This window comes from Astatotilapia calliptera, chromosome 17 (genome assembly GCF_964374335.1).
Source record: "Astatotilapia calliptera chromosome 17, fAstCal68.1, whole genome shotgun sequence".
Taxonomy (NCBI): domain Eukaryota; kingdom Metazoa; phylum Chordata; class Actinopteri; order Cichliformes; family Cichlidae; genus Astatotilapia; species Astatotilapia calliptera.
The window spans coordinates 22,151,385-22,162,849 of record NC_137438.1 but is presented as its reverse complement, the minus strand read 5'-3'; the positions used below and the strand labels follow the sequence as shown (position 1 = coordinate 22,162,849).

Sequence of the window (11,465 nt, the reverse complement as noted above, 5' to 3'; positions counted from 1 at the left end):
TTAATTTATGTTATAACAGGGGGGTAATCACATTTTCACACAGGGCTATGTAGGTTTGGATGTTTTTCTTCCTCAATAACAAATGCCTTAATTTAGAGACTGCATTTTGTGTTTACTTGTGTTATCTTTGTATAATTTTTAAATTAATCTGAAACATCACATGTGACAAACACACAAAACATAGGAAATCAGGAAGGGGGCAAACACTTTTTCACACCACTGTATATCACTGCTATGTTTCAATCACAAATCCATTTTCCTGATTTTTGGTCTATGACTGAATAGCTGAACTAAATTGCATTCATTGATTTTTTTTCCCCCATGCCATGTTACTGTACAGTAGGTCTGTTCGATATAACGATATATATCGGATGACGATGTCTATCGTTTCATTTTACACTATCGTTTGTTTCGTGGTGTCGCAAAATAAACTGTTTACGTCAATATTTTTTCATTATTTTGATCGTCACTGTAGTGGCTAGATTAATTTCTCTCTTTCTCGGACAAGCGCCTGTTTTTATGCGTTGTCATTAGCAACAATGACGGTAACACCATCGCGTGTCTGCTTGTTTATGTTCCACATAAACCTTTCACTATAAAGCTCAAGATCCTGTTGAGACTTTTCAAAATAAACAGAATCACGTAAAAGAGCAGATTATTTACGGATGAGAATTTTAAAAAGAGCCGCCAGGTGCTAAAAAATAAACCTTAGACTCAAACGTTAGAACAGGCTTTTCCCCACAGCACGCTGTGTAATAAATACTCACAAAGAAAACGGCGGCCTTTGCAACTTATGTCTAAAAATGTATAGTTTCATGCATCTGTTAAAACACTGGACTCCAGCTACATGACGCGCAGCTGGAAACACTTCCCGCAAGACGAGCTGCCCGAGATTCACAGAATTTACAGAAAATGTTACATTTGTGTGATTTATATCGTTATCGGGACGATAGAATTCTTATATCGGGATATGAGATTTTGGTCATATCGCACAGCCCTACTGTACAGCATCTAAAAATGAATTCAAAAATAGTATTATTGAATACTAACCAGCGGAACTTGTTCACTTCAGTCATGTGTGAAAACAGACATATATGTTAATTTGTCATGTTATTCTTTTTCATTATATGACTCTATACCCGATGGCGCGATATGGCAGCCTCGCTTCTGTAAGTCTGCCCCAGGGCAGCTGTGGCTACAATTGCAGCTGCCTCCACCAGTGTGTGAATGTGAGAGTGAATGAATAGTGGTATTGTAAAGCGCTTTGGGTGCCTTGAAAAGCGCTATATAAATCCAATCCATTATTATTATTATCATTATATAGAGAGATATCAAAAGTTGCTGTTCATAAACACCAAAAAATGTATTATGAAAAACGTATTTGTATAATATGAAGTAATCAATTACTACATCTACAGTAGGGCTGCCACGATTAGTCGACTAGTCACGATTACGTCGACTATCAAAATCGTTGACGACTAATTTGATAGTCAACGCGTCGTTTGAAGCTTTGTAAGATCCCAAAAGACGCAGGAATAAGTAGTAGGATTTAAAAGTGTAATAATGGACTGAAACAGAAGATGCATTGGCAGCACTGCATGAAGAAGGATGACGTCTGCCGTTAAACCCCAAAGAAGAAGAAGAAGCAGTGTTCCAGAATTCATAGCGCGGCACTGCTCAGTTTCCAACAATGGCGGCCGCTAGTTAGTTTTAATATTACTCTTGGGTCGTGTCCAAATTCACGGGCTGCATCCTCCTGAGGCCGCATTTGTAGACCGATTACGTCACAGCAATGTGCCAAAGGCTGTCCAAATTCGTAGACTCCTCCAAATGCAGCCGACAAATGTGTCCTCCTTTTCCCCGAATTTGAAGGATGGGTCGGGTGTGTCCTTCGTGGCCTACCATATCCCAGAATTCATAGCGCGGCCCAGCCAAACTCCAGTTTGCAACAATGGCGGCCTCTACTAAGTTTTAAAATTACTCTTACTAATCTTTCTGGGTCACAAAATAAACTTTTAACATATTTTCAGGCGAGAAAGTAGCTGTGTAAACATCAAATATCTGCTCGGTTTACCAAGATATCGCATATTTGCAAAAGTGCTTCGACGTTTTGGGAGACGTCTGCTACCCACCAGCTCGATAGCTCACTAGAGCCGCTGAGAACACCAAATCGTTTTCAAACCCACCGCCGTCTTTCGCTACTGATATATAAGTCACTTAGATAACTTAAAAATGTTATTGTTTGGCTTTTTTCAGTATTTTATTTTTTCCTGAGTAAATCAGTTTGGGTGAGATTAAATTATACTTTTTACACAGCCGAATAAACGTCAAGCAGACAGCTGATTATCAGAAGTGTGAGATGGTTGAGAATATACTCCGGTGTCCTGTTATATTTTAGATAGCAAGGAGTTTATTAAACTTCACCGAAACAATCTGCAAATTTCATTAAAATTTAATAAAATATCATCTTGTCTTTATTTTTAGTTAGCACAGACCTTAAACACTTAAAGCTGTAAGCTAATGATAGTTATATAAGAGTAGATGCTGCTGGTGCAATAAGCTGTACGTTTTACGTCCAATGGATGCATGATCTGATTAGTCGACTAATCGTAAAAATAATCGGTGACTAGTTGACTATCAAAATAATAGTTTGTGGCAGCCCCAATCTATAGCAAGAATCTCACTGATCATTTGTAACTATGTGCACTATTAGTATCACTGTTTGATGAACTCTTGCGTACAAATATGCATGACAACACATCGCAGTAACCTCAAAGTCCCACTACACTATAAACTGTTTTATCAAAATGTATTTATAAACAAGCCCGTAACGTACACGTAATGTCAAGGTTCATTTTTCAGACCAGCTCGTACATTTTATATATATTCAACTAAATCAGCTCTGAACGATTCACAGATCAAAAACTCCTAATTTATAATTTATTGGGCCTTTTTATATCTCCAAAGGTAATCAAACAAACTGTTTTAGCTCCTTCCCTTTAGGGTGGTGATTGGCTCCCTCTCACAAACAAAGGGTTTAAACAGCCGGTAGGTGGGGCTTCTATGGGCATGTCTAGTCTTTTTACCATCCTACAGGTGCAAGAGTAGACAAAACTACTGGAAACTGAGTACAGCATCTGCAGGCTGTACTTCTACATACGCTGATCTCACTGATTTGAAACTTTGGCCATGTTTAATTTGTGCATCTACTCTTGTAGCAGCATGTATCACACAAAATAAAAATAGTTTCACTTTATATAAAAACTGTTTTCTCGAATTTGCCGAGACATTTCAATTTTTGGGATGTCTCACAGATATGTGGGCACAATAGTTAGAGAATTTGCAGCTGTTCAGGCTCCTGGGAGAATAAGGGGTTCTAGCGGAGGTGGGAATAGAAATTAGTGGGGAGTCAAGTTGAGAGGAAAGAAGAGGTGGTAAAAGCTCTGCAGTTGAGAGAAAATGCTCGCAATCGTCGAGCAAGAAAGATAAGGTTAGGAGATATGTTGAAAAGGGTGCGCAGGAGATGGATAAGGGGAGGAGTGGAATGAGAGAGGGTGAGAGATAATGAGGGGGGGAAAGCGAGAGCACGGGGAATGAGAAGATAGAGACGATTTCCTATTCCGTCAGACGCACTGTGGCTCATTCATTATATTCCCCAGGCAATTACCCAGGCCACCTGCTTTGTCTCTCCCCTCATTGTTTCCATCTCCCTCTGTCTCTATCTTTCTCTCTGTCTTTCACTTGATCTCTGTCTGTCATTCTCTCTATTGCTTCTTCACCATTCCTGTGTGATCCTTGCCGGTTTGCCAACTCTTTTCCCTTGCTCTCCTCATGCCTCGGTTTCTCTCCCTGCATTGTCTCTATCCTCCTGCTCCTTTTGTGTGTATGCTTGTTTAATGTGGGGGGGAAAAGCTGACAGACTGGTGTGTGCATGTGTTTGTGTGCATGTGTGTGATGTTGGGCCAGTCCTAATGAGCTCAGCCTTGCATTTAGCAGGATGCCAGGTCTGGGCTAGCTGCTGCTTTACTTGTCTCAATTGCTTGAATTCACTGGACGACTTTACGGGTTAAACCTCAGACCTGCAAATTTTCCACGCTTTTTCAGCGTCTTTGTTCCAAAACAGCAAATCCTTCCAAATGCTGTCAGTGTAGGAGAAAATGCCTTCCTTTCCATTGTCTTTAAAGCTCTATCATTTCTATCTCCTTATTGTTTTTTCTTTAGATGCTAATCATTCTAAATTCTAAAATGTCTTTTACAGTGTCAAATGTGCATTTTAAATCACATCAGCATCAATTGTGGTAATTCTTTATGCTTCTACGCCAGCGACAGCTGTGGCTGGATTACATCTTTCAGCTGCATGTTTGTTTCTCCATCCTGTCCCCATGGGTGTACAGGGTGGGCCATTTATATGGATACACCGTAATACCATGGGAATGGTTGGTGATATTAAAGTCCTGTTTGTGGCACATTAGTATATGTGAGGGGGCAAACTCGGCCATCTTGGATACAACTTTTGTTTTTTCAATAGGAAGAGGGCCATGTGACACATCAAACTTATTGGTAATGTCACAAGAAAGACAATGGTGTGCTTGGTTCCAACGTAACTTTATTCTTTCATGAGTCACCACCCATCTTGAGGAGTTTGCCCCCTCACATATACTAATGTGCCACAAACAGGACTTTAATATCACCAACCATTCCCATTTTATTCCGGTGTATTCATATAAATGACCCACCCTGTACTATATTAGGAAGACTTTGTATCACTTGGCACCAAAATTCTCTTGGATTCAAGGATGAACTGATAAGGTTTTGGCAGTCTAAGTCACTGTAATTCGGAAGCAGATTTGCGTCGCGAAAACGCCAAAACGCGTGAAACGCGCGTCAGTGTAGCGCGTCTGGCGCGTTTGACTCGCGAATAAAACCACGCGCGTGAGTTTTTGTGTTGCATTTTGTGCATACGCGCGTTTCGCGTCTACCGCTCGAGTTGGAAAAATCTGAACTCCAGCGTCAAATCGCGCCGCATCAACCAATTAATACTGTATTGATAGAACCAACTGATTCTGCAGCAGAGCATCCCCAGTCCCTGAGCTCCTGCTGCTGCACCCACAGATATGTACAGCAAGCACTGATACCTTTTTAGTCGGTGGGATTCCCTTGTGATCACCTTTACTAAATATCTACAACCAATCTGATTATATCCTGTTATTGTTTTGTTTTGTTTTTTTCAATGTTGAAATTAAAATCTAGTAGCAGCCTTCTCATTTCTTTGTGTTTTGTGCTGTTTTACAGGCCCACAGAGGAGGACGGCTCCGAGGCAGATGAGGGACGGGTCCCAGGACGGTCCATCGGCGGTGGAGCTGGCCACCCTGGAGTCCCTGAAGAGGCCACACCAGTCTCCAATGGAGCATTTCCTCCTCAGCCTTGTTCCTGCTCTGGAGAGCAGCTGGTCCTTTTTATTCCTGTCTCTCTGTAAATTCTTATATTTTATATATTTATGTTTAATGTTTTTCTGTTTGAGACTTTTAATATTATTTCAAATAAATGTTTATAATGACTAATGTCTCAGTTCTACTACACAGCAAATGTTGGCACACAACTTGACACATGTAGAATTTATTTCATATTATACTAATGACAAAATATACTGATACAGTGGGATGCAGAAGTTTGGGCAACCTTGTTAATAGACATTATTTTCCTGTATAAATCGTTGGTTGTTACAATAAAAAATGTCAGTTAAATATCATACAGGAGACACACACAGTGATATTTGAGAAGTGAAAAGAAGTTTACTGGATTTACAGAAAGTGTGCAATAACTGTTTAAACAAAATCAAGCAGGTGCATCAATTTGGGCACCACAAAAAAGAAATGAAATGAATATTTAGTGTATATCAATGTGTGTGTCTCCTATATGATATATGGGGTGCCTTTGTCTGGATGTGCTTCCCATCCAGAGCTGCACAGCCAACCCGTTCTCACTCCCAAAGCGTAACATTTTACGCTAGGTGACAAATCGTCACCATATTACGTTTTCGGCTACCCACCACGTTCCTAAATGACGACCTCGGAAAAAGAGGAAATATGAGAACCGTCTGGACTGAACCTACACATGTTCGCTCTTTTTCTTCAAATCGCTTAGAAACACGCTATTTAACATCATTAAAGTCCTGGTTAAGGTCAGGAATAAGGTTATGGTCAGGGCTAGGGATAAGGTTAGGTTTAGGGCTGAAATACAGGGCTGGAACGTCTACTACCGCGGGAGCGTCATTGCACTGGATTCCAGCAATAACCCGCCGCGTACCATAAGAACGCCGAAGGTCTCCTTTCGCGTTCCTCAGGAACGCCGCGGGACGTGATAAAACGTCGACATGTTACGCCTCGGGAGTGAGAACGCTCTGGCACAGCACAGAGGAAAGTTCCAGCGCTCCTGGAATCCCTCTGTGATGGACCGCCAGTCTCCAGGTGAAGGCACAGCCATGAAGTCGTCCACTAGACAGTCCCAGATGGACGTCGCTGCCTGGGGGGTGATCTGGCTCACCGTGGACACACCGACTCTGAAACTGAACGCGATGGTCCTGAAGGAGTCCCCGGTGACAAGGAACCTGGACAAAATTGTTCAAAATCAGTATTATGTGTACTGCAGTTACAAAATACATTATTCAAATTCCAAAATACTTTTGTGATGTCAGATATAAATCACAAAACTTAAATCTTACATAAAACATTTTGTAATTATAAGGATAATTACAAAATGTATATTAGATAATATCTAAAACAGTTGTGTTTTGTTTTAACTTTAACATATCATAATTTGATTGGTAGCAACTTTCACAACTACAGTGAGCCAATCACTCATAATTCCTAAACATGTCAATCAGGTAGGAATGAAGTAAGACATTAATAGAAATAAAGAGTTGTATGTTGACATGTAGCCCTTTCCTTGCTTAAATCATTAATATTTTTGAAAAATTAATCTGTGATAAGACAGCTTATCAAGATAGAACCATGTAACTAGAGATGAACCAAACTGTTCACAGTTTTATCTAACTCTGTTTTAATAAAGGCTGTGACCCCTGTTATAGAGTCTGACAGCTGCAGGGATTATATACAAATATTCAACTATCCCAGAATTAAACCAGGTCTAAATAAGGAGTGAGTATCACTACAAAGGTTAACTCAGTGGTCCTAATGCTACAGTTTGATATCAGCAAACACCGAGCGCATACATTGATGTGACACCACAGCCATGCTATCATTCAAACACTGATAACAGCATAAATCGAATTAAATCGGGACTTGATGAGAGCTTCTGAGTATCACTAGAAATATTATAAAGAGTCGTCTCTGTACCACAGTTTGCTTTCAGTAAACACCGACAGCATTCACTGTTAGCATAGCACATCCATGTTAGCAGTGTATAACTGGATGGATTAGCATATTAGCACAGATATCAATAAAGGACTACCGTATTAAATAGTTTTACTAACCTCAGGCAGACGGACAGGCGCTCTGCAGGTGGGATTGAGCGTCTGTAGTTGGTGTTTAAGCGGGCGATGCTGGGACCGACGAGGGAAAGCAGGTCCTCAAACTGGCCGACGGTGATAGCGCTGGAATCGGCCGTCATCCAGGCGCAGCTCCTGGAGCAAGTGGTGAAACTCACCAAACTGCTCATGCCTCTGGAGGACCTGATGGACCCAGGTACGGCGAGGACGTCTTTTACGCTGCTGCTCTGCTCTCCACAGTACATAGAGAAGGGAGACTCTCTCTTCAAGCGCTAGCTCGATAGCTGCCATCTTGCAAAGATACCGGTCTGGCACAACTCCCTCCCACATTCCTCCCACATTTCCGGTTCACGCGCGTCAAAATATCATATTTTGAGGCGCGATGGATTTTTCTTGGACACGCGTTGAGACGCGAATGTACACGCGTCAAATTAGGGGCGTTTGGGGCGTTTTATTCGCGTCCATCGCGTTCGGTGTGAACACACCGTAAGTCACTGTAAGCTAATATCTGTCTCATTCTTGTTAATATGATGTATCATATAATTACATCTGACAGGAGTAGTCACTTGGACACAAGAATGAACTGATGACAATCCCATTCTTGCTAAAGCATTATACCGATGACACCTGGAAGAGGATTTTTATCATATCTGACACAAACCTCCACTTTGGCACAGAGATGACCTGATTTTGTTGATTTTGAAGGCCATTGTGATGTTATGAGAGATTTTGTTGGCCAAAGTGACATACTGTAGTGTGCAAAAGTTTTGAGCCACCCCTTGTTTCCTTATATTTTGCCAGGAAGATGGAAAATGAGTGCAGATATGTACTGGAATGTGTGCAATATGGCATATAAGGCAAAAACATGATTTGTACAGTTCTAATGAGCTGTAGAATCAAAGTTTGGTTTGATCACCTTTATCCATCTTAAGTCTCTCAGGAAAGCGTTCTTGTCATTCCTTTAAGTTGTCGTGGTCTGGGTGGTTTTCCACAGCATCAGCTCCTCCCCACTGGGTGGAGTCTTTGTTGTTCCTCACCTGATGGCAATCGGACCAGCAGTATTTATGACCGGCGCACTCAACTGGTCTTCGCCAGATTATCTGCCAACTTTACCTCTGAAAACCACCTACCAAGCTCTCCTGGATACCAGTTTGCTGCCACCGGTAACCCCTCTCCGTTTTGGAGCTGCCATTCTCTCCTGCCTGCCTCCCTGCATTGCATGCAGCACCCACCTGGACCTCTCCTGCCTCCCCCCTCCACGCAACCCCCACCTGCAAGCTTGTAAGACAGCTCAGTGTACTATTTTTTTAGATTCACTCGCAACCCTCTGTGGGATTCCCCTGACTGCTCTGTCCTCTGTTTCAGTGCCCGGGCCCGCCACAGTTTTCCCTGCCCAGTACCTGCACCCAGTTATCCCTGCCATCTAGTTTTCACCACAGTATTTTTCTCTCGCCTCAGACATCTAGTTTATGTTCATTGATTCTAGTCTGCACTTTCTGTTAGCCTCTGAGCATTGTAAAAATAAAGTCTCTTTTCGTTACACCTCACCCCTGGCCTCCGGTTTTGAATCTGCGCTTGAGTCCATCCCATGTCCACGGGCCACTGCGCCTGACATAAGTGGTCTCCAGAAATAGTTCTGTAGGTTTATAGAAAGACTTTCAAAGCTCTTATATGGTTGTTGGCTGTCTTTTCTGTTCTTTCAAGCTGACCCCATGATGCTTCAATAATGTTGAGGTCTGGCTCTGGGGGGACAGTTCGTGACTGATTGTGTCTTTCTATCAGGTACGCGCTTTTTGTGTTTCGATCAATGTTGCGCTGACAAATGAAGTCATTGCAGTCAGTTGCTTTCCAGATGGTTTTGCATTGTGATTCAAAACCTGATACTTTTATCTGCATTCATAATTCCATCAATTTTGACAAGATGCCCAACAACACTGGTTGAAATGGAGCGCCCAAACCATGACAGAGCTGGACAAGGACGAAGTGTACACCGTGCCAAGATGTACCAAGTGTTCATATAACATTTCTTGGGTAATCAACGTCTTGGTGCGAAAATACTATTTATTCTTCTCAAACTGTCTCAAAAACTTTGAAAGGCTTTCAGAAAACCTGGAGAACTATTGGACAAAACAATAAAAAAAAAATTTTAAATCACAAGCTCCTTGGAAGTGAAATGTCAACAGGTTCAACCTTTTGCACAGTACTGTATCTCTATTGTATAAAACTTTGTAGTTATTACATGTTTTCAGAGGTCAAATGCAAACTTCACTTTCTTTGCAAAACACTTGTAAAGTCCTTTGTTTTAGCGTATTTCGGCAAAGTTTGAATGCTGAACTGCTGATGCTAATGTTAGATCACCGCCGTGAAACTGTGGGAAAAGATCTGTGCTGTCATGTTGAAGACGTGTGAAACATTCACATTTTAAAAACTGTAGCACCTACATAATATCATCCATATTTGCACCATTGCCAACAGCCATTTATACAATTCCGTTTTATTAAAGTTTTGTTTGCCACACATGAACATATTCAGGGATTCTAAATGCTTTTGGATTCCCATGTTAGGTCTAACAAAATATGCAACACAAACAACCTGCTCAATCCATCCCTCAGCTTATTCATGAGCTTATTCAATTCAATTCAATTTTATTTATAGCGCCAAATCACAACAAAAGTCGCCTCAAGGCGTTTCATAGATACAGAGAAAAACCCAACAATCATATGACCCCCTATGAGCAAGCACTTTGGCGACAGTGGGAAGGAAAAACTTCCTTTTAACAGGAAGAAACCTCCGGCAGAACCAGGCTCAGGGAGCGGTGGCCATCTGCTGCGACCGGTTGGGGTGAGAGAAGGAAGACAGGATAAAAGACATGCTGTGGAAGAGAGACAGAGGTTAATAACAGATATGATTCAATGCATAGTGAGTGAGAAAGGTGACTGGAAAGGAAAAACTCAATGCATCATGGGAATCCCCAGCAGCCTACGTCTATTGCAGCATAACTAAGGGAGGATTCAGGGTCACCTGGTCCAGCCCTAACTATATGCTTTAGCAAAAAGGAAAGTTTTAAGCCTAATCTTTAAAGTAGAGATAGTGTCTGTCTCCCGAATCCAAACTGGAAGCTGGTTCCACAGAAGAGGGGCCTGAAAACTGAAGGCTCTCCCTCCCATTCTACTTTTAAATACTCTAAGAACAACAAGTAGGCCTGCAGAGCGAGAATGAAGTGCTCTAATAGGGTGATATGGTACTACAAGGTCATTAAGATAAGATGGGGCCTGATTATTTAAGACCTTGTATGTTAGGAGCAGGATTTTGAATTCTATTCTGGATTTAACAGGAAGCCAATGAAGGGAAGCCAAAACAGGAGACATATGCTCTCTCTTTCTAGTCCCTACTCTTGCTGCAGCATTTTGGATTAGCTGAAGGCTTTTCAGTGAGTTTTTTGGACATCCTGATAATAATGAATTACAGTAGTCCAGCCTGGAAGTAATAAATGCATGAACTAGTTTTTCAGCGTCACTCTGAGACAGGATATTTCTAACTAAGGAGATGTTGCGCAAATGGAAGAAAGCAGTCTTTCATATTTGTTTAATATGTGCGTTGAAGGACATATCCTGGTCAAAAATGACTCCAAGGTTCCTCACAGCGTTACTGGAGGCCAAGGTAATGCCATCCAGAGTAAGAATCTGGTTAGATACCATATTTCTAAGATTTTCAGGGCCGAGTAAAATAACCTCAGTTTTATCTGAATTAAGAAGCAGAAAGTTAGCGGCCATCCAGGTCTTTATGTCTTTAAGACATTCCTGCAGTTTAACTAATTGGTGTGTGTTACCTGGCTTCATAGATAGATAGAGCTGGGTGTCATCAGCATAACAGTAAAAATTTATGCTATGTCTTCTAATGATGCTGCCTAGGGGAAGCATGTATAGTGTAAACAGAATTGGTCCTAGCACCGAACCCT

The 11,465-nt window shown here is 41.5% G+C and overlaps 1 protein-coding gene across 1 annotated transcript; it reads right to left on the bottom strand.

Annotated features, from left to right (window-relative positions):
• Nucleotides 1-6,339: 6,339 nt before the first annotated feature.
• LOC145421277 (uncharacterized) lies at nucleotides 6,340-7,998 on the bottom strand. Its single transcript, XM_080291349.1, has 2 exons — nucleotides 7,493-7,998; nucleotides 6,340-6,607 (listed from the first exon to the last, which is right to left on the bottom strand). The coding sequence occupies exons 1-2, from the start codon at nucleotides 7,750-7,752 to the stop codon at nucleotides 6,340-6,342; spliced, it is 528 nt and encodes a 175-aa protein (XP_080147475.1). The 5' UTR covers nucleotides 7,753-7,998.
• Nucleotides 7,999-11,465: the final 3,467 nt, after the last annotated feature.

Bases quoted from the DNA above. Each gene is read 5' to 3' on its own strand.
- LOC145421277 (XM_080291349.1), bottom strand. From the start codon at position 7,752: ATGTACTGTGGAGAGCAGAGCAGCAGCGTAAAAGACGTCCTCGCCGTA. The intron at 6,608-7,492 runs GTTAGTAAAACT...AATTTTGTCCAG, and splicing joins CGCCTGTCCGTCTGCCTGAG to GTTCCTTGTCACCGGGGACT.